The sequence below is a fragment of the Apis mellifera genome, linkage group LG10, assembly GCF_003254395.2.
Source record: "Apis mellifera strain DH4 linkage group LG10, Amel_HAv3.1, whole genome shotgun sequence".
In the NCBI taxonomy this organism is placed as follows: domain Eukaryota; kingdom Metazoa; phylum Arthropoda; class Insecta; order Hymenoptera; family Apidae; genus Apis; species Apis mellifera.
In genome coordinates this window covers 384113-408865 of record NC_037647.1, presented here as the reverse complement: position 1 = coordinate 408865, position 24753 = coordinate 384113, and the positions used below count along the sequence as shown (strand labels likewise).

General features: G+C 20.1%; 7 protein-coding genes and 1 non-coding gene across 14 annotated transcripts; 3 read left to right on the top strand and 5 right to left on the bottom strand.

The window, feature by feature from the left end:
- Positions 1-112: 112 nt before the first annotated feature.
- Positions 113-2137, bottom strand: LOC727275 (proliferating cell nuclear antigen). The gene is made up of 4 exons (XM_001122985.4): positions 1786-2137; positions 1453-1618; positions 1230-1374; positions 113-845 (listed from the first exon to the last, which is right to left on the bottom strand). The coding sequence occupies exons 1-4, from the start codon at positions 2004-2006 to the stop codon at positions 592-594; spliced, it is 786 nt and encodes a 261-aa protein (XP_001122985.1). The 5' UTR covers positions 2007-2137; the 3' UTR covers positions 113-591.
- A 498-nt stretch (positions 2138-2635) lies between these two features.
- Positions 2636-6404, bottom strand: LOC412053 (reticulocyte-binding protein 2). Of its 2 annotated transcripts, none has more exons than XM_016917366.2 (6): positions 6321-6404; positions 4526-5194; positions 3959-4461; positions 3487-3880; positions 3060-3389; positions 2636-2952 (listed from the first exon to the last, which is right to left on the bottom strand). In XM_016917366.2, exons 2-6 carry the CDS (start codon positions 5042-5044, stop codon positions 2896-2898), a joined length of 1803 nt encoding a protein of 600 aa, XP_016772855.2. In that variant the 5' UTR covers positions 5045-5194; positions 6321-6404; the 3' UTR covers positions 2636-2895. The 2 variants fall into 2 exon arrangements, with proteins under 2 accessions (XP_016772855.2, XP_016772854.2); XM_016917365.2 differs by lacking the exon at positions 6321-6404 and adding an exon at positions 5443-5587.
- Positions 6403-7765, top strand: LOC551901 (eukaryotic translation initiation factor 4E-1A). Its single transcript, XM_006572073.3, has 4 exons — positions 6403-6504; positions 6915-7093; positions 7185-7502; positions 7602-7765. The coding sequence occupies exons 1-4, from the start codon at positions 6475-6477 to the stop codon at positions 7714-7716; spliced, it is 642 nt and encodes a 213-aa protein (XP_006572136.1). The 5' UTR covers positions 6403-6474; the 3' UTR covers positions 7717-7765.
- Positions 7766-8309: 544 nt separating this feature from the next.
- LOC100577690 (fas-associated death domain protein) lies at positions 8310-9250 on the bottom strand. The gene is made up of 4 exons (XM_006572072.3): positions 9010-9250; positions 8763-8918; positions 8558-8688; positions 8310-8483 (listed from the first exon to the last, which is right to left on the bottom strand). The coding sequence occupies exons 1-4, from the start codon at positions 9026-9028 to the stop codon at positions 8352-8354; spliced, it is 438 nt and encodes a 145-aa protein (XP_006572135.2). The 5' UTR covers positions 9029-9250; the 3' UTR covers positions 8310-8351.
- Positions 9251-9844: 594 nt separating this feature from the next.
- Positions 9845-11845, top strand: LOC727288 (RNA-binding protein NOB1). Its single transcript, XM_026443339.1, has 6 exons — positions 9845-10004; positions 10131-10263; positions 10341-10564; positions 10655-11039; positions 11120-11454; positions 11564-11845. Exons 1-6 carry the CDS (start codon positions 9933-9935, stop codon positions 11822-11824), a joined length of 1410 nt encoding a protein of 469 aa, XP_026299124.1. The 5' UTR covers positions 9845-9932; the 3' UTR covers positions 11825-11845.
- Positions 11846-12105: 260 nt separating this feature from the next.
- On the bottom strand, positions 12106-12178 carry TRNAM-CAU. Its single transcript has one exon. It is a non-coding gene; the product is annotated as a tRNA-Met (tRNA).
- A 551-nt stretch (positions 12179-12729) lies between these two features.
- On the top strand, positions 12730-16310 carry LOC551953 (ribonuclease P protein subunit p40). Of its 2 annotated transcripts, XM_624335.6 has the most exons (6): positions 12730-12994; positions 13089-13233; positions 13376-13540; positions 15463-15588; positions 15667-15850; positions 15967-16310. In XM_624335.6, exons 1-6 carry the CDS (start codon positions 12875-12877, stop codon positions 16307-16309), a joined length of 1083 nt encoding a protein of 360 aa, XP_624338.2. In that variant the 5' UTR covers positions 12730-12874; the 3' UTR covers position 16310. The 2 variants fall into 2 exon arrangements, with proteins under 2 accessions (XP_624338.2, XP_016772857.2); XM_016917368.2 differs by lacking the exons at positions 12730-12994; positions 15463-15588; positions 15667-15850; positions 15967-16310 and having other exon boundaries at positions 13087-13233; positions 13376-15334.
- Positions 16311-17301: 991 nt separating this feature from the next.
- LOC551999 (kinesin-associated protein 3) lies at positions 17302-24538 on the bottom strand. 5 transcript variants are annotated; one of them, XM_624381.6, is made up of 19 exons: positions 24425-24511; positions 24053-24236; positions 21615-21818; positions 21286-21403; positions 21044-21212; positions 20764-20967; positions 20533-20669; positions 20058-20379; positions 19817-19995; positions 19460-19729; positions 19165-19383; positions 18925-19090; positions 18721-18846; positions 18557-18661; positions 18361-18446; positions 18079-18265; positions 17890-17980; positions 17609-17762; positions 17302-17442 (listed from the first exon to the last, which is right to left on the bottom strand). In XM_624381.6, exons 3-18 carry the CDS (start codon positions 21638-21640, stop codon positions 17624-17626), a joined length of 2544 nt encoding a protein of 847 aa, XP_624384.4. In that variant the 5' UTR covers positions 21641-21818; positions 24053-24236; positions 24425-24511; the 3' UTR covers positions 17302-17442; positions 17609-17623. The 5 variants fall into 5 exon arrangements, with proteins under 5 accessions (XP_624384.4, XP_016772858.2, XP_006572138.2 ...); XM_016917369.2 differs by having other exon boundaries at positions 18361-18443; XM_006572075.3 differs by having other exon boundaries at positions 18563-18661.
- Between the last annotated feature and the right edge of the window lie 215 nt (positions 24539-24753).

Genomic DNA, 24753 nt, shown 5'->3' with positions numbered 1-24753 from the left:
GTATTTTTATATTAAACTAGCTTATACATAAAAGGTATAAGAAATAAGACAACTAAAAATAAGTGAAAAATTTAAATTTCAATTAGGCTAGGATATAAGAAATAACACATAATTCAAAATTTATCAAATGTTTTGGAAATATATTGAGTTCTTCTTACATATAAAAAAATGCAATATTATCAAAATATTGTCACAGTTTATGAAACGGTAACAATTATAAATCTTAAGAATGACACCATATTACCATGTTTATCATGATTGTGTCAATGATGAATCTTAGTGTCAATTTCACGTTGCGCTAACACTGTGACGAGCCAAATGACTTTTAAATGTAAAATTTAAATATATTACCTTCAAAGTATTTCTAATTAATCCTTTTATCGTTCCTCAATGAATATCAAAATATACCTTTTTTTATCTAAATAATCATTCATTATTTATATTAAGATTTTGAAAATATTTAATTCTTTTTTAATAATATGATAAATATAACAGTAAAAAATCAAAGTATACAAAGTTAAAGCAATATTATATTGATAACTTATATAAAAAAGTATTTAAGATAAAAAAGATTCCAATCTTAGAAAAAAATTAATTTTCTTCATCATCATCAATTTTTGGTGCCAGATAATATCTAATGTGTCCAATATCCCCAATTTTGTATTCACATACAAGAGGCACATCATTAGACATTGATAATTGTACTTGTGCACATAAGGGTCCAGCCTTTATAAAACAATTAAGATAACGACATGAAAATGTTAATTTTACTGGTTCTTGCATATTGACAATTACTGCTTCTTCTTCATTATCTGCATCAGCTGTTTGTGCTAATTTAACAGTAGCTAAAAAAAAGAGTAATTTACAATATACAATCATAATTTATAATTAATTGTATAGATATATTTTTACATTTTGCAATATATACTTTTTATAATTCATTTGTATTTTAATGATTTTTAGCACAGAAAAAAATATTTCCTTTAAATACACAAATATAAACAGACATGTATATAAACATATATATGATATATTCTTCACAGCAATGAAGGTCAATCAAGCAAACACATTCTAGCATATTATTTCAAGCAGTAACTATATAACAGTTGTGCTTGAAAAGTGTTGACTACAAGATGCTATCCAAACATAATAAATATTATATAACTAACGTAAGTATAATTAAAATGTTTATACTACTATTTTTTTTATAACAAAAGAAATTGATATACCTTGTCCATAATCTCCAGAAGCACTAAATTTTATACCTTCTTTAGAGCATGAAAATGTTATTGATTCTCCAAATTGACTTAAATCTCTACAAATACGTGAAAATTCTTGAGATGGCATTTTTACAACACATGAATATGAAGTTTCCTATGATAATATATTATATTTCATTACATTATATTATTAAAAAAAAAAAAATTCTATATATAATGTATAGAATCTTACAGGAATACCAAGATGTTCTTGATCCATATTTATAAGTTTCATTTCATATTCTGCAAGTTTTTCTTTATTTGGTGATTCAAATATAAACGTAATATTTTCTGGATTATCCACTGCTCGTAATGTCACTGTATCTTCTGAACCAGCACATCGTAGAATTTTGGACATGCTAAAAATAGTTTATTTTATTTATAATAAATGTATCATTCTATTATTATATATAAAAATTTATTAAGAAATAGAAATACAAATATAATAGTTGTATATTTGAAAGTATTTACTCATTGTAAAAAAGACATAACCTTGATAAATATTATATTAAAATTATCATCTTACCATGCAATAGTCATGCCCATTGACAAATTTCTATCGCATCTATATTTATCAAAACCATCGCTTCTAAGATTAAGAGAAACTAAGGAGACATGAGCATTATCCATTGCTTGTACTTGAATACCAGAATCGGAACATTCGAACGTGGCTTCAGTTAAAAGATCTTTTATTGCATCTAATACTTTCTTCAAAATTGCACTTTGTACCAAACGCGCTTCGAACATTTTTCTTAATTTTTTGGATTTTTTCTTCACACAATTAATAAATATAACCAATAATGACAATTAATAGAATTACTACACCCGTAACGATACCCGCGCTTTGTTACCGCCGAACTATTAGGAAATAGATGGCATTTGATATGTACCGGAAATATATTCAAATTAAAAATTCTATAATTTTCTAACAAAATCTTAGTTGATTGAATTAATTCACATAATTCAAATATAGTAAAACAATTTTTTTTCTTTAATACAAATTGTAATTTGGTTATTTTACATAAGCATATCTCATATATTATTTATTTAATATATATAATTATTAGTATATTTCAAAATTTTTATTTTAAAATATGAATCGCAAATATATGAATCATAATATAAATTATTAGAAAAAACATTATTCAACATTTTATATAGTATTTTTTCGAATAAAAATATTTAAATCATACAAAAGAAAAAATTAATAAAAAAAAAAATATAAAATCTTATATTAGAAAATAAATTTTAATGAATATTGTTTTTATTAACAAATTTTTAAAAATTAAAAATGTTTTTAAAAAATAGCTTTAACTAAAAATACAGAAAATAAATTTAATTATATTCACAATTGTTTACATAGAGATATATCCATATTTAAGCGTAAAAATTTATGAGATAAAACATATTTGATGTAAAAGTACATAATTAGTACATAACTAATAATATTATTTTTATAAATAAATGCAATTTCACTCATTATACTTATTATTCATTTTTAAACTAGAATTATTTACATATTGTGTATAACATTTTTTCTTGTTTTTTTTTTTTTTAAATCAAAGATTAATTATTTTTTTAAATTAAAGATTAATATGGAAATTCAATAATTGATATTACAAATTATATGAATATATTAAAAACTGATATTACCAACCATATTCTCTAATTGATTAAACATGTGATCAAGATGCTGAAACAAAAATAATAAAAAATGAATTTTATTTTTAATATATATACCATAATTATATTATAAATATATTTAATTTCAATTAATGTGACTAAATATATTTTACGTACATCTGATGGTTCATTATCTTCTGCTATTTCTTCTTGCTTATTATTTCCAGTTTCATCTATTTCTTCTTCATCATCTTCTTCATAATCGTCTTCATTATCTTCATCATTATCATCCGAATCGTCTTCTTCTATTTCTTCATCATCATCGTCATCATCATCATCTACATCATCATCTATGTCATCAATATTACATGACATTTCCATTTCTTCATAATCTTCTGGCTCTTCTTTAATTTCTGTAAGCATTATCGTTTCTGTAACTGGTTCTCTCTCAGTTGAACAAGGCGGAGGAGCTTCAGATGCAGAAGGTATTTGAGGTGATTGACCAGTCTAAAAAAAAAATCATTTTTGTTTTTATTTATTTTTTTTTTTTTGTTTGATATCCACGTTTTTTTTAATATTCAATATTTATGCAATATACTTGTACCCATGGTTGCTGCTGTTGTCCTGATTTAGATGATGTGATTGAAGTTGGTGTTGAAGAAGAAGAAGATGATTGCAAATTTGTATTCTGTTCTTGAATCTGTGATGTTTTATTTTGCATTTTATTACAATTATCTTGTACTTTATTTTCTTCAGTTTCTAATTTTGTCACACTCTTTTCAATATAATTAACTTTTTGACACTTTTTTATTTGAGAATTGCTATTTGGTTCTTCTTTAGTTTTTTTAACATTAGGTTTTGGTTCTCCAGGAAGACAAGTATTGCCACGTTGTCTTCTAAATCTTACAATAATACTTCTAGTATCCCACATTAAATCATGTGCTTGTTTATAAGCAGATATAGATTCATCTACACTATTATATCTTATAAAAGCATATCTATAAAATAAAATAAATGAATTATTGAATGAAAATGTATAAAAATAATATATACTTATTTTAAAATAAATATTTCACCGAGTATTTCTCATTTTCTGTGCATATCCTACATCTACTCGAGCAGCTGTTGGAAACTTATTCTTTACTTCATTAACATTAACAGATTCTGGTAAATTTCCTATATATAATGTATAAGGATCTATTTCCTCAGGCATTGGATTATCTTCATCTCTTAAAGATTTTCTTTCAACTGTTAAATGACCTATTCCAAAAGGTATTTTTTCTAATTCCTTTATAGCTTCATCAATATCAACACTTTCTGCCATTTGTATAAAACAATATCTAGGACCACTAGGACTTTGAAAATGAATATTTTGAATACCAGGATGAAATTCTCTAACAATATCCTTATTTAGATCAGGATCTGGAAATTTAATTATTAAACTTTGAGCTTTAACTGTTTTATTATACTCATTTTCAATTTTTAAAGCTCTTTCTGCATCTTCTCTATTCCATGGTCGACTAGGATAACTTTGAGACATCGGTTTTCTTTGTTTAAGCTTTTTACCTACAACTTCTTCCTAAAATAAATAATCAATAATAAAATAAAATAAATATATTTATCTAGCTTTTATTATATCTTACTGGAATGATTTTAATTTCTTGATCTGAAGTTTCTTTTCCATGTCTATTTGTTAAAATCCCTGGAGGTATAGGAGGTAAAGGATGATTAGGAAGAGGAACAGGCATATGATTCATAATTGTATCACCTGTAGATGTAGTATAATTATTTCTCTGCCATTCCAAACCAAGACTATTACTCAATGTTGCACCAAAATATGTTGCTTGATCAAATTGTGTTTGAGTATGTCCAAATCTTGCAAGTCTTCTGTTTTTACGATGAAAGTTATTTCTTTGAATATATATATTACTTTTAGTGTGTGTAAATCTTTCTCGCCGTATGTAATTACCTCTAAGAGGCATTTCTCTTTGAAATGAATTTGTAGTCATATCACGTGGAGGTGGAGGAGGTAAAGGAGATGTTTGAGGTGTTATCCATTGCCATGGTGTAGGAGGTGTCCATGCTTGTATTGATGTAACTTGAGAAGGCACTGGTCCAAATACATGAGGAGGTGGTGGAACACTATTAGAAGGAGGAGGCATAGGAGGTAATGGTGGTTGTCCTGGTAAAGGTTGTGTGACAGTTGAAGGAGATGAAGAAGAAGTATAAGAAGGATAGGAACCTTCATATCCAAAATTAATACATTCTTGTTTAGCAAAAGATCGCTTTGTTTCCCTATTTTCTTCAGTTATCTGAAAAATAAACAATTATGAATTAAAAGTAACAAGATGTATAAAAATTTTATTACCATAAAAAAATTTATAACTTAATATTATTAATTTAATGTTATCAATATTCGATTGATTTATTAAATATACAAAAATATTTTATACAATCGCGCGCTGTCAAACTAACCTTTTCTAAAAATATCATAAATGAAATAAATATAAATTATCATATATCATTAACTTATATAGGGAATAGAAAAATAAATTTTTACCGAACGTTTCATAATGGAGATAAAATTATCGATAATCTTTAGACAAAAATTATGTTCTCTAAATTATAATATAAATACAACATTATACGAATCAGCGAAAACCACCAATATCAAACTACTGATTGTTAAAATATATCACAGGAATACCAACCCTTATTTTAATTTTTTATATTGACTAAAAAATATATTTGATATTATTTACTATAATAATTACATAAATAATTTTTATTTTCACTAAATATGTATTATTTTTTTAAAATTTTAAAAAATTATTAAAATTTTAATTTATATTAATTTATTATTAATTTATTTTATATTATATAATTTTTGTACTTTTTAAATATAATTTATGAATTGATTATTTTATATTTTAAAACGAAAAATAAAATATCATTATATGTATAATATAAATATATATATATATATAATGATAATAAATATATACATTTATATATATATATATATATATATATATATATATATATTCATTAAATAAAATCATAATATAATAAATATATTATAAAATCATTATTATAAAAATATATAAATAAATTATAAATCTATTAAAATTTTTACAATTTCAATTATATTTTAAATATATATTAATACGAGAAAATATCAGAAAAAGAAATAATTGCAGTAAATAAAAAAAGGAGAAAATAAAACAAAACCAATTATCATTATATTATTTAAAATAATACATTTCGTTAAAAAAATTATTATAATAAAATAATATTGGTTTTGCTAAAACGAAAAAAGAATAAAAAAAGATTAGATATAAAACAGTGTATCGCAATTGTTTTTTTTCTTCCTTTCTTTTTTTATAATGACATAATAATATAGTAAAACTAATGATTGTTTTATTCTTTCCTAATTACTTTGCTTAAATTTTATTGCGGTAATTTCCCGGTGCGCCGATGCAATTTCACATTTCTGTCTTTGGAAAAAGAAATTTTGTGTAAAAATTTTGCCGACAGATGCCCTTACTGTTAGTTCACTGAACGAGCATATTGTGCGTATAGTTTGTGTGACATGGCTACGAGTAATACAGAAGAAATTGAGGTATTTTTTTCTAATATTTTTTATTATATTACATATATTGTAAAAATATCATGATATATATTTTCCAAGTCCATTTACGATTTGATTGAATATCGGAAAAAAATATAAATATTTTTTTTTTTTAAACAACGTGATCACTTCAATGCTCTTTACCCCTCCCATCTGTTCCCAAGCATGGTGAAAACTGTCTAACGAGCTTAAAAAAAGACATATTATATTACTAATATTAAAATAATCTGTAATATTATTTTAATTAATTTGATTCACTAATATATAAAATTTAGTTGTTTATACTTTATTTATATAAAATAAACGAAATCGATAGAAAACAATAGAAAGTAAAACATTCATAAATAAATCATTGAGGTTAAAAAAGCTAACTTTGAAATTATGAATATAATCATGTGTAGGAAGTTGAAAGAAAGGAGCAAGAAGTAGTAAACTTCGATGAATTCCCCCCAGAAGTTTTAATCAAACATCCACTTCAACATACATGGACTCTTTGGTATTATGAACCAGATAGAAATAAAACATGGGAAGAAAGTCAAAGAAAAGTTACAAGTTTTGATACAGCTGAAGATTTCTGGAGGTAAATTTAATTTTATTTTAAAATTTAATAATTTTTTAATTTTATTATTGTTATATTCTTTTTACTAATAATATTTATATTTTAATAACAGTTTATATAATCATATAAAGGCAGCATCAGAATTAAAACAAGGTTGTGACTATAGCATGTTCAAACAAGGAATCCGACCTATGTGGGAAGATAATGCCAATAAATGTGGTGGAAGATGGCTTATAAATTTAGATAAAAAGCAAAGAAATACAGATTTAGATCACTTTTGGTTAGAAACTCTTTTATGTATGATTGGTGAAGCATTTAATGGATATTCAGATGATATTTGTGGGGCTGTTGTAAATGTAAGGCAAAAAGGAGATAAAATTGGTGTATGGACTGCAAATGCTAATAGTGAAGATAGTGTTATGGAAATTGGGTAAATATAATAATTAAAATATAATTAATATATATATAATACATATTTGAATAAATGATTGATGAAAAATTTAATTACTTCATTATTTTTTTTTTACAGACGTAAATTAAGAGAAAGATTAAAAATTGCATCCAAAGTTACTATAGGCTATCAAATACATAAAGATGTTATGGTCAAAGTAGGAAGTCAAACAAAAAATGCTTATGTTGTTTAAATCTTATTAATGTTATTATCACTATTCATTAAAAATTTTTCAAATAACATTATGCATACATTATTAATATGGATATCATGCAAAATTTAGATTACTAAACAAAATAAATGAAACAAAAATTCAATAACAAATAATTAAAACCTACATATTTTTATTAAAATTAAATATTTTTTTAATAAAAATTATTCAACAATAAGTAACAAGTGTATACAAGTACAGATGTATACAATAGATATAAAAATTTATATCAATATCATACATAATTTAAAAATAGATTATAAAGTATATATTAGGCTGCTGTATTTTCTAAAATATAGCTAAAATATCAATTGCAATTTCTATTATGATATTTAGTCAAGCAATTTTTTTTATATATATTGTTTTCATTTCGTATAAATCACGAAGACTGTTAAATAATGTTTTTTTAAAAAATCTATAAATTAGGTTTATCAGTTTTAAATCATTTCAATCAATAACAAAATACAGCAACCTATCTCACTTTAAGATAGCATAATAATATTTAATGTTTTCATAATTATTTGGAAAATGATTATATTTAAGTTTTTCTTATAAATATATTGAAAAAATTGATATTTATTTTTTATTATTTTTTATTTTTTATTTCCTTTAAATTATTAACTATTTGATTCTAATATTAATTTCTCAGAAAGTTCCTTAAGATCCTTGCGTCTTGCTTTTTCTAAAGCATGTATTAAATTTATTTTCCAATTATTGTCACTATGTTGGGTTATGTATAATTTCAAAGCCTACAAATTATTTATGTTACTTATATGTAAAGAATTATATTTGAAATAAATCCATTTTAATTGTATTTTCTTACTTCATAACTTTGTTCCTTCAAATCAAAAGGATGTTTGTTCTGAATTGCATCAATTTGATATTCAGGTATATTTAAATATCTCACAGTATCTCTCCAAGAACGACCAATTCTTTTACTTAAATGTGATAATACTTAAAAAATAAGGTTTTTTTATATTAATTTCATAGTTTATATTATATATTAAAAAGAATAAATTTATTCTTACATGTTTGTTGTAACTCCATTTCTTGTGTAAAAAGATTGCTTTTGACATTTTTGTATTCTAATGATGATTGATTTTCAAATTTATTAGAAACTTTTATTTGTGATGTACTACTTTTACTTGTATTTGATAATTTGGATTTATTGTCATCTTTATTTCCTGTTAAAAATTATGTAAATATATTAATATTATAATTAAAAGTATTATTAAAATAACTCCATAATATGAAAATAAAAACGATAGAATTTACCTTTTGATTCTTCATACATATTAAAGGATAAATATTGTATGCTTTGAACATAAATTTTATAATCTCTCACTTTACGTTGTATTTGAAAATCATTTAAAAAGTTATTTGAAATATATATAAGTGGTTCTATATTATAATAATTAAGACAATCACGCTTTTCTAATACTTTCAATAATGTTTTTAAATCATTTATTTGACTTAATTTACGATTTGAATTTATATATTCTGCATAATATTTTTTAAGTATATTTAATATGTTTTTGTTAATATAATATTGAGCAATTGATAAGAATTCGTTTTGTAAACATATATATTTTATTTCTAATTTCATATTGCTAATTAGGGAAATTCCCTTTATTAATAAGTATGTTTTTCAAATATATTTTAAAAATATCAAGTAATTATTTGTAAAATAATAATAAAAAATATGTTTTGTACTTAAAAAATTTTTTAATAAATTTTTTCTAATAAAAAACTTTCATTTCAAATTTTTAAAAAGTTTTAAATTTAAACATGTTAAATAATATATACAAATTTAAACTTTATTTATTTTAAAGTTGATAAATTATTTTAAAATTTCACATAAAACTTATAGATTAAATATTTATTATTTTTTTCTACTTTAAAATATAAATATTTAAAAATATATTAATAGAGGTTGGATTTATTATTATATTAAATATATTAAAAATTAAAGAGTTTTAGCAGTTTTTATGTAACCTTTAAGGTAGTTTTCATATAAAAATCTTAGTATAATAAGTATATAACTAAATTTATAACTAAGTTATATATAAGTTATAATAGTCATAGAATATATACAATATATACGATATTCATAAAAACGTTCATTAATCTTAATAATTATTAAATTTTCAAAACACGTGAATATATATTTATAATATATATTATAAAAATTATTAAATATGAATGAATCTCAAAAAATACAATATTTGATTGTTGATACAAGTGCCTTCATCCGAAATGCATCTTTACAGGTGAAATATTTCTTAAAATATAAAATCAATATGATTTATTACTTATATTATATAATATTAATTTTGTATAATTTTATAATACTATATAATATATCTAATAATTCTAATAATAAATATCAATTTTAGAATATTGGTGTTAACATAATAACGGAACAAGATGTAGTGAATGAGGTTATAAATAAAAGACAATTAAGAAGATTAGTTGTCTTACCATATGATTTAAAAATAAAAAATGCATATTCTGAAAACATTAAATTTGGTAAATATAATTTTATTTAAATAACATTTTGATATATATAAATATAATATATTTATTTATATTTTTTATATTTATAGTTACAGAATTTGCTAAAAAAACTGGTGATTATATTAGTTTATCAGCAACTGATATAAAAATAATTGCATTAACATATCAGTTAGAAAAAGAAAAAGTAGGAATTAATCATTTAAGAACGGAGCCAATAATTCCACAAACTATAGACTCTAATATTGAAAAAGCTGTGGATTTTCATACATCTTTAGCTGGTTTTTATATCCCAGAAAAAAAATTAAAAATAAAAGTAAATATTTCCATTGATATAATTTATTGATAAATTTATTAAATAATATAATAATAATAATTAAATTAAATTAATTTTTTTAATATTTAGAAATCTTTTAATGAAGAAAATAATGAAGAAAAAATAGAAACCAATAATATAAAGAATATTAATCATGAAAAAAAAAAAGAAAATGAAATTGAATCAAATTATAGTGAATCTTCTATTGATATTGATTGTAAAACAGCATATTCTGATATAGATCAAGACAAAATAGAAAATTTATCTATCAAATTTTCAAAATTAACTGAATTTAAAAGATTTGTTGTTCAAAATAAAAATAATATTAAACATAATGCTGATAATATTCCAATAAAAAAAAATGATGATAATAAAATTAATAATAAGAATAATGAATATGAAAATAATAAAATTGATGATGAAGATGATGATGATGATGATGATGATGATGATGATGATGGTTGGATTACACCTGGTAATATTATTAAAAATGTTTTTTAATAATTTCATATAAAAAATAATTATATAAATGAAAAAAAATATTTTTTATTTCAGGAAATATTTATAATATAAAGAAAGAACTTGATTCAGATTTTCTTGAACAAAAATCTGTAATTGTTGCTTGTTTAACGATGGATTTTGCTATGCAAAATGTTTTAAAACAAATAGGATTAAATGTAGTTGCATTAGATGGAAAAATAATTAAACAAATGCAAACATATATTCTTAGATGTTATGCATGTTATAAAACTACTAGTATTATGACGAAAATTTTTTGTCCTAGTTGTGGTAATAAAACATTAAAAAGAGTTGCAATTACATTGAATGAAGAAGGAAAACAAAAAATTCATATTAATTTCCGAAAACCAATTTCAAAAAAAGGAAAAAGAGTATGATTAATTTTTTCTTATTTTTGTTAATTAATATATAAATTTTTATATGTATTGATATTAATAATAATATTCTATAAATTTTATTTTATATTTTATATATTTTTAGTTCTCATTACCTATGCCAAAAGGTGGCAAGCATGCAAATAATCCTATTCTTTGTGAAGATCAACCAATTCCAGATCAAAAACCAACACGATTAGCACGTACCAAAAATAATCCTTTACAAGATGATAATATAGCTGAATATTCTCCATTTATTATGCGTGATATATATTCAAAATCAGCTATGTTGGGCATAAGAGCAAAAAATCCTGTTAAATATTGGATGCAAAAAAATCCAAATGAAGTTAGAAGAAAGAGAAAATAAATAATTTTATTTTTGAATTTATATTTGAATATAATGAAAAAAATATAAATATATCGCTATATTTATAATATATAATCATAAATCTTTTTTTTTTTTTTTTAATAAATTAAATATATATTTAATCTTTATCGTATTTTTATTTTTTTATTTCAATATTGATTATTTTAATAAATTATAAGCATTAATAATATAATAATAAAACTTAATAAACAAAAATATAATAAATTATATTAGTATTTATTATTTATAATAAATAATATTTATATAATAAAAAATTAGGTTGCCCCGGGTGAGGATCGAACTCACGACCTTAAGATTATGAGACTTACGCGCTACCTACTGCGCTACCGAGGCTTATGAGTTTATTTCTATGATAATATATATTTTTTATTTAATTTGTGATAATTAAATAAAATTATATGATATATAAAAATTATTTTATTATAAAATAGTTTAATATATCCTTACAGCTTTAAAAAGTATCAATATATAATACAATATATAATATTTAAAAATAATATAATATATTAAATATTTAAAATATAATATAACTATATAATATAATACTATAATATATATATAATATATATATAATATATATAATAGTAAGATATTATTCCTAGTAAATATATATTTCTTAGATAATGTATAAATTTATTATAACAGAATAATAAAAATATTAATAAAATTTAAAATAAATATCATTAAATAATATTTTTAAAATTATTAAGTTGATTGATAAAATTTTTTTCTAGTAATGCCAATAATGAATATTATTAATTTTAAGAAATTATTTTTATTCCAATATTGATTTAATTTATTTTAAATAAATTTTTAATTATAATTATATAATTTAATTATATATATTTAATTATTATGCATCTTATAAACCAAGAAATAAAATATACGTAATATATATACAGTTAATAGTATTACATCTATATAATCAATCATATCATAGCATTCTATATTGTATAATACATTATAAGAAAATAACATAAGAACATTATAAGAGTAAAGATATTTATATCTTTTAATAATATTATTAAAATGCTTAATCCAGAAATATGGAATTTCAAAACACCTCAACATTATTTTTCGATTGAAGAAAAAGATTTCAAGAAAACTGATATACCGAATATAATCAAATCACATTATTTTAACCATTCTGTATGTAAAGAATTAATTTTTAATAATTTTAATTTCATGAAAATAATGCTTTAAGAAATTTTTACGTAATTTACAATTATTGGTTTTGTGCCAGATATCTTTGATACTTCCTGATACAATTAGAATTCCTAATGAATTGCGAACTTGTATTTTTGAAGATAGTGATTATTATCGAATTAATAATTTAAATGTATCTGAATTAATAAATAAAGAATTTATAGAAGCATTCGTGAAGAAAGGTAAGTGATATATATTAATATTTTTTTTATATTTATTGATTATTTAAGAATTAAATTTAATTGAAAAAAATATATTTTTTCTTTAAAATCTTATTTAAAAAAAATAAATATATCATATTATACATTTTTATAAATTTTTTAGGAGAACTAACACTTTTAACTATAGAAAATAAAATAGATTTAGACAATTCAGTTGCTATTACTCCATCTGGACATTTAATATTATCATTATTAACAGAAGATTTTCAAAAATTGGGATTAGAAGGCAAAGTTTCTTTTTTCGATCGTAAAATGCATACACGTTATGGTAAGTTCTAAGAGAAAAAGTAATGCCTCAAAATGCCAAGAAAGCACCAAGTATATACGTTAGTGGATCTAGCATTATATTCTATTGGAGAATTTGTAATTGTTTTTGGTAAATACTTGACAAAATATATTTATATGATTTCTAAAACTAATCCAACGTATGGACATACTAAATTACAATCAATGTTAGAATTTATGAAACATTTATTAAGTTATAATGTTCCTCAACATTTATATGATAAAATGTTTAGAACAGTATTAACTGCTGTTGTTAATTTAATTAAAGAAACTAAAGGTACATATAATGATTATGCTTTAACTACAACTTTTTTATCAGAAATGACAGTTGCTCTTCATTTAACAGAAGTGGTTATAGATACACATTTAAAAAAAATTGAATTTTCTTCTTGGCCTAAGATTATGCGCCATATTCTTTATACTAAATTACCTGATATGATTGGACTTGAAGTTTTAGATTTAGGTTCAGGATCAACAGGTTGGAGAACATCTGATATTGAAAAAATTATTATTAATGGTGTAACTGCTATGCCAAATTTAATATGTTTTATTTTATGTTTTGATTGCACGGATAATATTATAGCAGCTTTAACTCAAAACTGTAAAAAATTACGAAAATTAGATGTAACTGCATCTAGATCAGTAACAGAACGCAGTGTTCAGCCTTTATTGTCATGCAAATATTTAAAACAAATTAAATTATATAAAACTTCTATGACTATATCTGGTTATGCAAATCTTTTTACAAAACATTTAAATATTGAAGATATTGGTAGATGTGATGAATTTGGATATGTTTTAGAACATATTCATGAAAAAGATATTACAACTTCTTTTTATATAAGAATATTTGAAAGTCGAAATTTCAATATGGAACATTTATATCTTTTAATTGATATGTGCCCATATATAACAAGTCTTTGTATATTATGTGATGATGGAATTATGGATTTTACAATCTTAACTGCTCTGAATTATTTAAAAGAATTAAAACTTTTGTCTTGTGATTTCTATATTCATGGAATAAAAACACTATTAGAAATAAAAGGTACTACAATTAGAAGTCTACATTTGGAACATGTAGATGGAATTGACTTAAATGCACTTATATCTATAACTTAATATTGTCCAGACATAAAAAATCTAGTTTTTTATAATTGTGAATTCTTAGAGCAAGTACCAATATATCCACGACAATTTACAATCCCACCATTTCAATATTTAGAAAGAATCAAATGTGTTGTAGAATGTGCAAGTATGCATCTAGAGTTTTTACTTTCTCATTGTAAAAATATTAAATTTATTCAGTTGGGTTCATCAACTGGTATTGGAGATGAAACAATAAGAAAGATATTTTCACAAAATTCAATGCATAAATTAGAAGAGCTCAAAATATTATATAGTCACGATTTATCAATGAATACTATACAGTTATTAATGCATTATTGTGATAATTTATATCATCTATCAGAATTAGAAAATTGGCAAGGAATATCTCCTATAGAATTAAACAATTTTAGGAAAGAATTAAAAAATACTAATATAAATTTAGATACAAGTCCAAGTTTATCTTTTGCATAATAAACTTAATTAAAAATTATATATATATGTATATATATATATACATATAATTTTTACGAAAATATATATTATATAACTAAAGCAAATAAAATGATATAATAAATGAAAAATGATATAATATAATAAAATAATGATATATAATTATAATTATGTACAAATTATAATATTATTATGAATAATATTGATATGTATTTAATATATTTGTTAGTTTCTAATAAAAAAAATATTGATTATAATTTTTAATAATTTAGATTTAAACTTATTAATATTTAAACTTATTATATATTTTTCTTTATTTTTTTTATTGGTAACATAAATCAAAAGTCATAATAATTGATTTGAAATCTGAAAATTTTACATCTGGTAAGAAAAATTATGAACATGTTCAAACATCATTGAAGAAGCATTTGGATAAAAAATTTAATATAATTATTTCATGGAATCCATCAGGTAAATTTTTTATTTTTTATTTTTTATTTTTTATCTTATTTATTTTTATGAAATTTTATTTTATTTATATATTTTTAGAAGAAAATGTGTGCCCATCATCTGTAGCAGCATGGTTTCACAAACGTAAATATAGTGTATTTCTTTGTCAACAAGTTTTTTTACAAAGAACTGAATATTCTTTATCAATACCAATAATTTCTAATGAATCCGATAATGATAAATTTTTTGAATGGCTTGGAGTTTTTACTATATGTGGTGATTTGTATGTATGATACAAATATGAATCTAAATAATAATTTAATTGTTAATATAATATAATATTTTAATCTTGTAATATAATAATAATAATTTAAACTTTTTCTTTTTTTTTTTTTTAAGAAAAAATAATATAGAAAATGATTATATAAATACATATAAATGTCCACTTCCATCTATGAATGTTGGTCAAGTACAATATTTACAATGGACTGGTTTTTTTACAAGAAATCAGATAAAAAATTTATATAACGCTATGAATGAATACATATCAACAAAAAATACTTTACCATGGACTGCTTTACATGTTCAAGGATTTCTAGATAGTCCTGTTAGTTGGGATTTAAAAGAACATACATTTTATACTGATGGTGACAATAGTTATACTATTGTATTTAGACCAAATGCTCATTCTATTATTTATAAAAGTTTAAGTTCGAATAATAAACCAAGAATTTTTCAATAATTATAAATTTTATTATAATTGATGATAAATATTAGTTAATTTTATAAAAAAAAAGTAAAATATATTTAATAATAATTTATAAATTATATATTAAAATGAAAAATGCATAAATATAAGATTATTTTTTATCAATATTACTTTACATCAATTTTCAATACTTAAAATTTTAAAATAAAGGAATGTATAGTAGTAATAAAATAAATAAAAATTTAATTTTATAAACTAGCTTAATATAAAATAAATTTTTATAAATTATTAACTTGGCTATGGATTTTATTTTTTTTTTTTTGTTTCTTTTTGTTGTTTATCAATTTTTTTGTTATTAAATACTATAATAAATGCTATAAGAAACATTTTTCAATGTAGTACCATATTATACTAAAACTATTGTTACATATTAAAATTATATTAAACATATAAATATAATATAATATAAGATATAATATAATATAAGATATATAATGATAAAAAAAGAGGATTCATAATTTTTATTAAATAAAATAAAGCAAAAATTCTAGTATATATATATATATGGATTGAAAAATTAATATTTTCAAAATTATAAATAATTTTTTCTTTAATTAAAGCAATTTGTTTCGAAAAATTAGCTATCTATAAATAATGAATTATCTTATTATGTTTTCTAGTTGCAGAAACTTTTCTATTGACTTCCTTCAGTTTTATACATAGATGACATTTTCGCATCAGAAAATTATTCCAACAATAAATAAATTACTCATTTTAATAAAAATAAAAATTATTTAATAACTTTAAAATATTAATTTATTAATTCACGTTTCTTAAAACTTTTTTTTTTATTTGATGAATCTATTTATTTAAAAAATTATAAACCTTTTTTTTTATCATTTTGTATATATTTTGTATATATCATATTATTAACTATATTAACTATTTAATAAGACTATAAAAATTAGTTTAAACGAAATTTTTATATATGTAAATTAAATTAATTTATAAAAAAAATATATATTGTAAGATCAAAATAATTTATCATATACACATATTTTAAAGCTTTCTAATTTCTTTTCCATAGATAAATATATATATAATAAATTATGTAAAAGTTATTACATGCATTAATTTTGCTGTTCTAATCATGTATAGTGCATTACCTAAAATGAAAAACTTAATTAAATTAAATTATTATATTAATATTTAAAACTTGTATTATTTAAAATTATAATAAATAAATAATTATGATAATAGATATTGTATTTTAACATATTTTTACGTATGAATTATAATTCTATATAATATTATATTTATATATCTAAATACCTTTTGTATTAACTTTTATATTAATACATGTGAACTATCTGATTCTGGAAATTTAATTTTGGAATTATAATAAAGATCATCAATACCAGAACTAACAGACATACGAGACTTAGAACGTGCCATAAATTCACCTATATCATCAAAATCTTTATACCTAAAATATATGTAATAAAATAAAATATGTAATATTATTGTTTAATTTCGTATTATTATTAATATTAATAATACCAATTTATTTAATTTTTTTTTAATTTTCGAATGTAAATATATATAAAACTTACCTACTAACTGGACGACTTTGATTTTCAGAAGATTCTGAAGAATTTTTCATGACAGAAAATCGATCATCTACGTTAAATGATGTCACATTGCCTGTTAAAAATGTTAAATTTATAATCAGCAGATTTCAGATTATTTTTTGGATGAAATATATAAAATAAAATAAATATAACAATATAAAAATAATTTACCAGAAGGAAAGAGCATTGTATGTTTTAAAAGATCACTATTCATAAATGGTGAAAGATTATCATCTTCTTCTGGTAATAAATGATTATTACTATCATTTGTTATAGATTCTACCATTTCCAACCATTGTTGATTATGTGATCTAAATTTTTCTACTTTTATGCGAGCTGCCCAATTTTTATCACATATCTAGAAATTTATAAAATAAATTTATTTATTATCTAAAATAATGTAAAATAATTGTAAATTGTAAAAGATTAAGTATATTTTAAAAATATACTTACTGCTATTACATCTAAACATGCATCACATACTTTTCTAATTGCTGCATTTTTATCATGCATAAGATCTATTAGATATCCAGGTGCTTCTGTAAATAACAAAAATATTTTAAAAACATAAAATATGAAAAATTTTTCATTTTTTATGCATTTTAGAAACATTATATTTTACTAATAAAGCATAAAGATTGATTATTACCATTACCAGTCTCGCGTATTAAATAATCTCTTGTTGAATCATGTTTAGATATTTGATAAAAAACATAAATTATTTGTAAAACTATTTCATCATCTTCTTGTTTTGCTACAAAAATTATTAAAATTATTAGAAAATAATATTAATATTTCTTATAATATACAAACCTTTAAGAAGTTCAATAAGAGAAAGCAATATATCAGCTTTGCATAATAAACGTGCACAATCTTCGTCAAATGCTGCAGTACCCAAAAATATTACAATTTCAAGTACTAGATCATCTGGTGCTTTACCTAAATGAAAAAGAATTGTGTATAAAGAAAATAAATTTTGTATTTAAATATAAAAATTTAAATATAAAAATGTTTAACCTGGAACAAGATTATTACGTATCCATGGTATTAAATCACATCGATGAAGTATTTGTGAATAATCCAAGTCATGTAATTCTAAATTACCTAATACACCTATAACTTCAAGCACAAAATCTTGAGAATCTGATTGATTTAAAGCCATAGCAAAATCACCCACAAATTCCTAACAATAATTAAAACTCTTTATTATTTTTATTAAGAAAATAATTTTATATATTATTTTAATTAATTACTTACAACAAAGTTTTCTTTTGCTAAATCATGTTGAGAAATATTTCGAATCATTTTCATTATTAAAGGATCTTGAGTTTGAAATGCTTTTTTTATAAGACCTTGTAAACGATTACTTTCTATCATAAGTTGTGCATTTTTATTGTTAATTGCCAAATTTATACCAAGTGCTATTAGTTCTAGTTTTGGTTGATCATCTTCAGAATTTACAATCATATTTGTTATCTTGAAAATATTTAACCATTTTAACATTTAAATATTATATATTATTTATAGTTATACAAATTATTTTATTATTTACCATTTGGATGCATTCTGTATTCGTAAACATAGTTTTTACTTTGTCATCCATACTAGCATGATACAGTAAACCCAAAATAATTGTTTTATTTTTGATATCACTTTGACCAAGTAATTTAATTAATTTTGGTAATAATCCAACTCTTATCATTTTAGCTCTAAGCTTTGCATCAAAAGAAAGATTAAATAATAATTTTAAAGTACTAAGAATAAGATCTGCATTATTACTTTGAAGAAGTCTTGGTATCTTTTCAATAATACTTTCCTCAGCCTAAAAAACCATATATAAATTATAAATAAATAAATAAATAAATAAATATATATATATATTTTATATGTTTTAGATTGTAAATTTCACCATGAGATCTTTATTCTCACGAAATATTGATAATTTTTTTAGAAATGCAATGACAAGTATTAATAGATCAATATTTGTTCTATCTAATGTTTTGATGAGCATTCCAATTACGTTTTTCTTGCGCATTTTTCTTTCAACTTCCATATTTTCAGCGATATTTAACAATAAATAAAATGCAACTGTAACAAATTTTTATACAATGATTAAAATATTAATAACAATAAAATATAAAATTACCAACCTCGTAATAATTGTTCTTGTTTTTTTATTAAACTTTTAAATTTTTTTCTATTTTTTTCAAATTCTTCTTTTAATTTTTTTACATCATTTTCAGTAATAGTTATTTCATTGGATCTTTTTTTAATTTCATAATCTAAAGGACCATCTGTATTCCAAATATCATCAACAATTTTTATTTTTTTGTCAGAATTATCATTTCCACTTGAAAAAAATGTTAATCCTGTAGTATTTTCAAAATGACGTCTACGTTTTTCCATATCTTCTTTCCATTGATCATATCGACATAATTCAAAATCGATTATATCCATACATAAAGATCCAATCTAAATATAAAATAATTTATTATTATATATATAATTATATATTATATATATAATTAATTACTATATATTATATTAATATTAATTATTATATATATTATATATTCAAAATTTTTTCTCGATTTTATTTATTTTACTTAATTTTATAATACTTACTCTATATTCAAGAACAATATTGTGAAATTGACTATATGTTGAAAAACAAAAAAAAATATATATAATATTTGTAGATAATTCTATGCTACGTCTCCAATCTTCTCTTAAAACTCTGGCTAAAGCACTTAATAAAGATTCTAAAAAAAATTAAATATTAATTATTTATGATAAAATAAATATATAAATAAGTAATTAATATACTACTGTGTATTGTATAATAATATTTATTACCATTTTTTGTTAACTCATGAAGATTATCAGGTACTCTTGCTAACTGTAAAATTAGTGATGAACCTTTAATTTTTCCTGGTATTTCTTCATATAACAATTCAATATAATTATCAACATTACTAATAACAGCACGTTCTATTTCACCATTATCCGTAGATATTGAATTTGATGATGTTGGTCTTAAAGGTTGAGTATTATCATTGCCTAAAATAAAATCTATATATACTGAAAGAAATAATTAATATACCAAAATAATTCTACATTTATATATATTATTTACTTGTACAACTATCACTTGTTTTACGATTTTGAAGATAATAAATCAATTGTTCTACTTCACGAAGTTTTGATTCATGTATTAAAGAACATTTTTCTATCACTTCTTTAGCTAAAAGTGATACATTTGTATCTGCATTTAAACTTTTTAGTCGAATTATTTTTTGACATTCCTATAAACAAATTTTATTTATACTCACACTATCAGTGTAGTAATCAATAATGAATATTAAAAATAAATCTTACTTTACGATCACCTAACATTGGATCTCCTAATTCACCCAAGATTAATGCTTCAACATCATAGTTTACTACTAAAGCTTTTTCTGTTGGATGTACATCCAAAGTACCAGATCTTACTTTCCTAAAAACAAAAAATTTATTTATTAAATTATTTATTATTAATTAAGAAGGAGATACAAAATATTAAGCATAAATAAAGAAAAATTTAAATATGAAATTTATTTTAATATCAAAATATTATAGAATAGATTATAGAATAGATTATTAAAATAATTATAATACATAAGTTATAATACATAATTAATAAAATAATGACATAATAAAATGTTTACCGTTTTAAAAACTTTGCCTCATCCATTTTAATATCTTATTTAATATTGTATTATAATATTGTCTTGCCAATTTATTAATAATTATTTCATCTTCATAAAAAAAAAGATCAACGATATAATTACTATTTATAGTTGTTTAGAATGTTCGTCGCCCTATTATTCCTCTTTCTTATACCATATTTTTTTGGTTTAAAATAGCGCCATCTGTCGCAGTTTAAAATATTTTCAAAATCTATACTTAATATTTATTAGTTATTAAGAAGAACATTAGAAATGTTATCAATATTTAATAACATAATATAATCTATTTGTAATTTAGAATTAAAGAATTAATATAACTTTAATAATTAAAATTTATTTCGTTCAAAATTACAATTTAAATCATTTATGTATTTGCATTATTTTAATATTTTAATATAATAATATTTTAAGAATTTTAATATAGAACTTTATAAAGCTTTAATATAACTATATATATATATATATATATATATATATATATATAATAAATACTGATATTCATTTATTTATTATAATAATGTAAATTTATGTACAATTATTTATAATTCTACATTTTGTAGATTTATAATAATGAATTAAAATATATCAGATTTATATGAAACATATGAATAATAATAATTTTTATAATTTCTATATCTTTTTATTATTTTATATATATAATTATTCATGTAATGCTAATTAAAACATATTAATTAAAATGTATTAATAAATTTTAATATTATTTAATTATTAAATATTAATAATATCAATTATTAAATTGAGAATAATTAATTTTTTTATTTAAATTTTTTTATATAAAAAATTATTTATATGTGTGTGTAATAACCTAATTTAATATATATATTTTATATAATAAGTATAAAAATAATTAGTATATTAGTAAATTATATTATATGATAATAAATATTAATTATATAATAATAAATTAATAAATTCTATAAAATAATAATTTAATTTAAAAGGACAGAAAATAGATTTTTTATTATTAATTATGATGTTGGCATAGATAATTTATTATTAATAATGTTAATTGTTGTTTATAAACAAAAAAAAGTTCAAATTAAAATAATTATTTATGTTAATAATAGCATGATTGTAAACAATAAAAATATATTTAGATGTTTACAGAAAAAAATCTTTAGATGTTTCTAAACAAATATAAATTTTAATTTTTTAAATAATATGTTTAAATTTAATAAAATATTAAATTTTTTATATTTTTTATTTTTTTAAGATACAACTTTATTTTGTATTTAAAATGTTAGAAAAAAATAGATCTTAATTTAAAATTAATATCATGATATTAATGGATTTGGATATGTATATGATACATATGTAGACATAAACAAATTAAAATATATATTTTAAATAAAATTGTAATAAAATATTCTAATTTTAGGTTCATTAACAAATATAGCATTAGCTATAAAAATATATTCTAAATTTATCGATAACATAAAACTTTTACATTATAGGAAAAAAAACAGGTAATATTCTTTCTCTTTATTTTTATTTATCTTTCTTTCATACTTTTCTTTCATTTAATTTATATTAACATAAGAAAACGTTATGTTTTAAACAAAATTTTATATTAAAAAAAGTACATATGTTTTTAATAATAACAAAAATAATATAATATACATCAATAATGAAATTGAATATTTTTTATAAAAAATAGATCAAATCAAATCTATATTCAGATAAATCTATATTCAATATAAATTTAAAAATGATATTAAGTATGAATATTAAAAAAAAAAATTTCTTATATTATATGTATTATGTAATTTTAATGTGATATTATTAAAACAAGAAAATGCTCAAAATAATACTATATCATGCTAATATTAAATTAAATGAATTAATTGAATTAATAGAACATGAGATTTTACTTCATCATTTATGATTATATATTTATTATTACTATTATATATTTAATCAAACGAATATAATATATTTCTAATTCAAAATTTTAATTCAGAAATTTTTATAGAATTCTATTGATAATATAATTATAATTAAATTATAATAAATATATAATTTAAATTATATATTATATATACAATATCATATATACATAATAAATATTAATGTATATTTTATAAAGAACATAAAAATTTACATATATAAATTTTAATTCAGGAATGTTCCATTTTTAGATATTGGCACATTTTACTGTAATATATTGTAATATACTGTACAATATATATATACTATTATATTGTTTTATTATTTAATATATTTACAATATATTATTATTATCTGAAATAATAAAAAATTTTTTAAATTTTATTGTAATTTAAAATACTATAAAAATTTTAATATTTCAATATAGCATATATAATATAAATATTAATAAAGTATATTAATATAATATATTTATAGAAAAATATGTGAATAGAGTATAAATTATATACCCGTTCAAAATAAAATATTATAAATTTGGTTTTACAGAATCCTGAAATTCTTGAAATTGTTTTCTTGCTTCACGATTAGATTGTAGTAATTGAATCAATTCTGCACGAATATCGTCATTTTTTTGTTCGAGGTTATCCAATACTGAATTAAGCTGATCTAGTTGAGCATTTATAGCTTCAAATTCTAAAATTATGACATTAAAAAATTTATATTTTAATTAATAAAATTATATTTATATATATTTTTTTAAATATAAAAATATAAGATATAAAATAAATATCTTAAAAATGTACAAAAAGAAATTGAAGTATTTAATAAAATAAAATATTTTCTGTGTTATATATTTTTTTATATAAAAATACTTTATTTACCAGCATCATTGCAATTTTCGTCATTTTCTTCATTTTCCCATCCATTTTCATCATCTTCATGATTTTCTTTTGGTTTTATTGCGTTTTGAACCATATTTTTATCTGCCATTACCAATAGCCAATAACTACCATTTTCATTCGATATATATCATATAGAGTGATAAACCAAAGATTATAAAATCATGATATTTTAATAATTTCTTTTTTATGAATTATTTTTATTAAATTTTTTTTATGGAATATTTTTTAATCAAGTTTTTTGATTTAATGAATTCATTTCATTAAATAAAAAACAGAAAATAAAATCATGTAAGTATATTCTATTTTCT

What these genes read in the sequence shown, in the direction of transcription:
- LOC727275 (XM_001122985.4), bottom strand. Translation starts at nt 2,006, where the DNA reads ATGTTCGAAGCGCGTTTGGTACAAAGTGCAATTTTGAAGAAAGTATTA. An exon ending in ATGGGCATGACTATTGCATG is followed by an intron (nt 1,619 to 1,785) that starts GTAAGATGATAA and finishes AACTATTTTTAG; the next exon opens with CATGTCCAAAATTCTACGAT. An exon ending in AAGAACATCTTGGTATTCCT is followed by an intron (nt 1,375 to 1,452) that starts GTAAGATTCTAT and finishes ATATTATCATAG; the next exon opens with GAAACTTCATATTCATGTGT.
- LOC412053 (XM_016917365.2), bottom strand. An exon ending in CAGAAAATGAGAAATACTCG is followed by an intron (nt 3,881 to 3,958) that starts GTGAAATATTTA and finishes TTTATTTTATAG; the next exon opens with ATATGCTTTTATAAGATATA. An exon ending in GACAACAGCAGCAACCATGG is followed by an intron (nt 3,390 to 3,486) that starts GTACAAGTATAT and finishes TTTTTTTTTTAG; the next exon opens with ACTGGTCAATCACCTCAAAT.
- LOC551901 (XM_006572073.3), top strand. Translation starts at nt 6,475, where the DNA reads ATGGCTACGAGTAATACAGAAGAAATTGAG. An exon ending in GTAATACAGAAGAAATTGAG is followed by an intron (nt 6,505 to 6,914) that starts GTATTTTTTTCT and finishes AATCATGTGTAG; the next exon opens with GAAGTTGAAAGAAAGGAGCA. An exon ending in ACAGCTGAAGATTTCTGGAG is followed by an intron (nt 7,094 to 7,184) that starts GTAAATTTAATT and finishes TTTTAATAACAG; the next exon opens with TTTATATAATCATATAAAGG.
- LOC100577690 (XM_006572072.3), bottom strand. An exon ending in AATGGAGTTACAACAAACAT is followed by an intron (nt 8,689 to 8,762) that starts GTAAGAATAAAT and finishes TTATTTTTTAAG; the next exon opens with TATTATCACATTTAAGTAAA. An exon ending in TGAAGGAACAAAGTTATGAA is followed by an intron (nt 8,484 to 8,557) that starts GTAAGAAAATAC and finishes AATAATTTGTAG; the next exon opens with GCTTTGAAATTATACATAAC.
- LOC727288 (XM_026443339.1), top strand. Translation starts at nt 9,933, where the DNA reads ATGAATGAATCTCAAAAAATACAATATTTGATTGTTGATACAAGTGCC. An exon ending in TTCTGAAAACATTAAATTTG is followed by an intron (nt 10,264 to 10,340) that starts GTAAATATAATT and finishes TTATATTTATAG; the next exon opens with TTACAGAATTTGCTAAAAAA. An exon ending in TGATGGTTGGATTACACCTG is followed by an intron (nt 11,040 to 11,119) that starts GTAATATTATTA and finishes TTTTTATTTCAG; the next exon opens with GAAATATTTATAATATAAAG.
- LOC551953 (XM_016917368.2), top strand. Translation starts at nt 13,573, where the DNA reads ATGCCAAGAAAGCACCAAGTATATACGTTAGTGGATCTAGCATTATAT.
- LOC551999 (XM_624381.6), bottom strand. Translation starts at nt 21,640, where the DNA reads ATGGATGAGGCAAAGTTTTTAAAACG. An exon ending in ATACAGAATGCATCCAAATG is followed by an intron (nt 19,384 to 19,459) that starts GTAAATAATAAA and finishes AATATTTTCAAG; the next exon opens with ATAACAAATATGATTGTAAA. An exon ending in TCTTATTGAACTTCTTAAAG is followed by an intron (nt 18,662 to 18,720) that starts GTTTGTATATTA and finishes TAATTTTTGTAG; the next exon opens with CAAAACAAGAAGATGATGAA.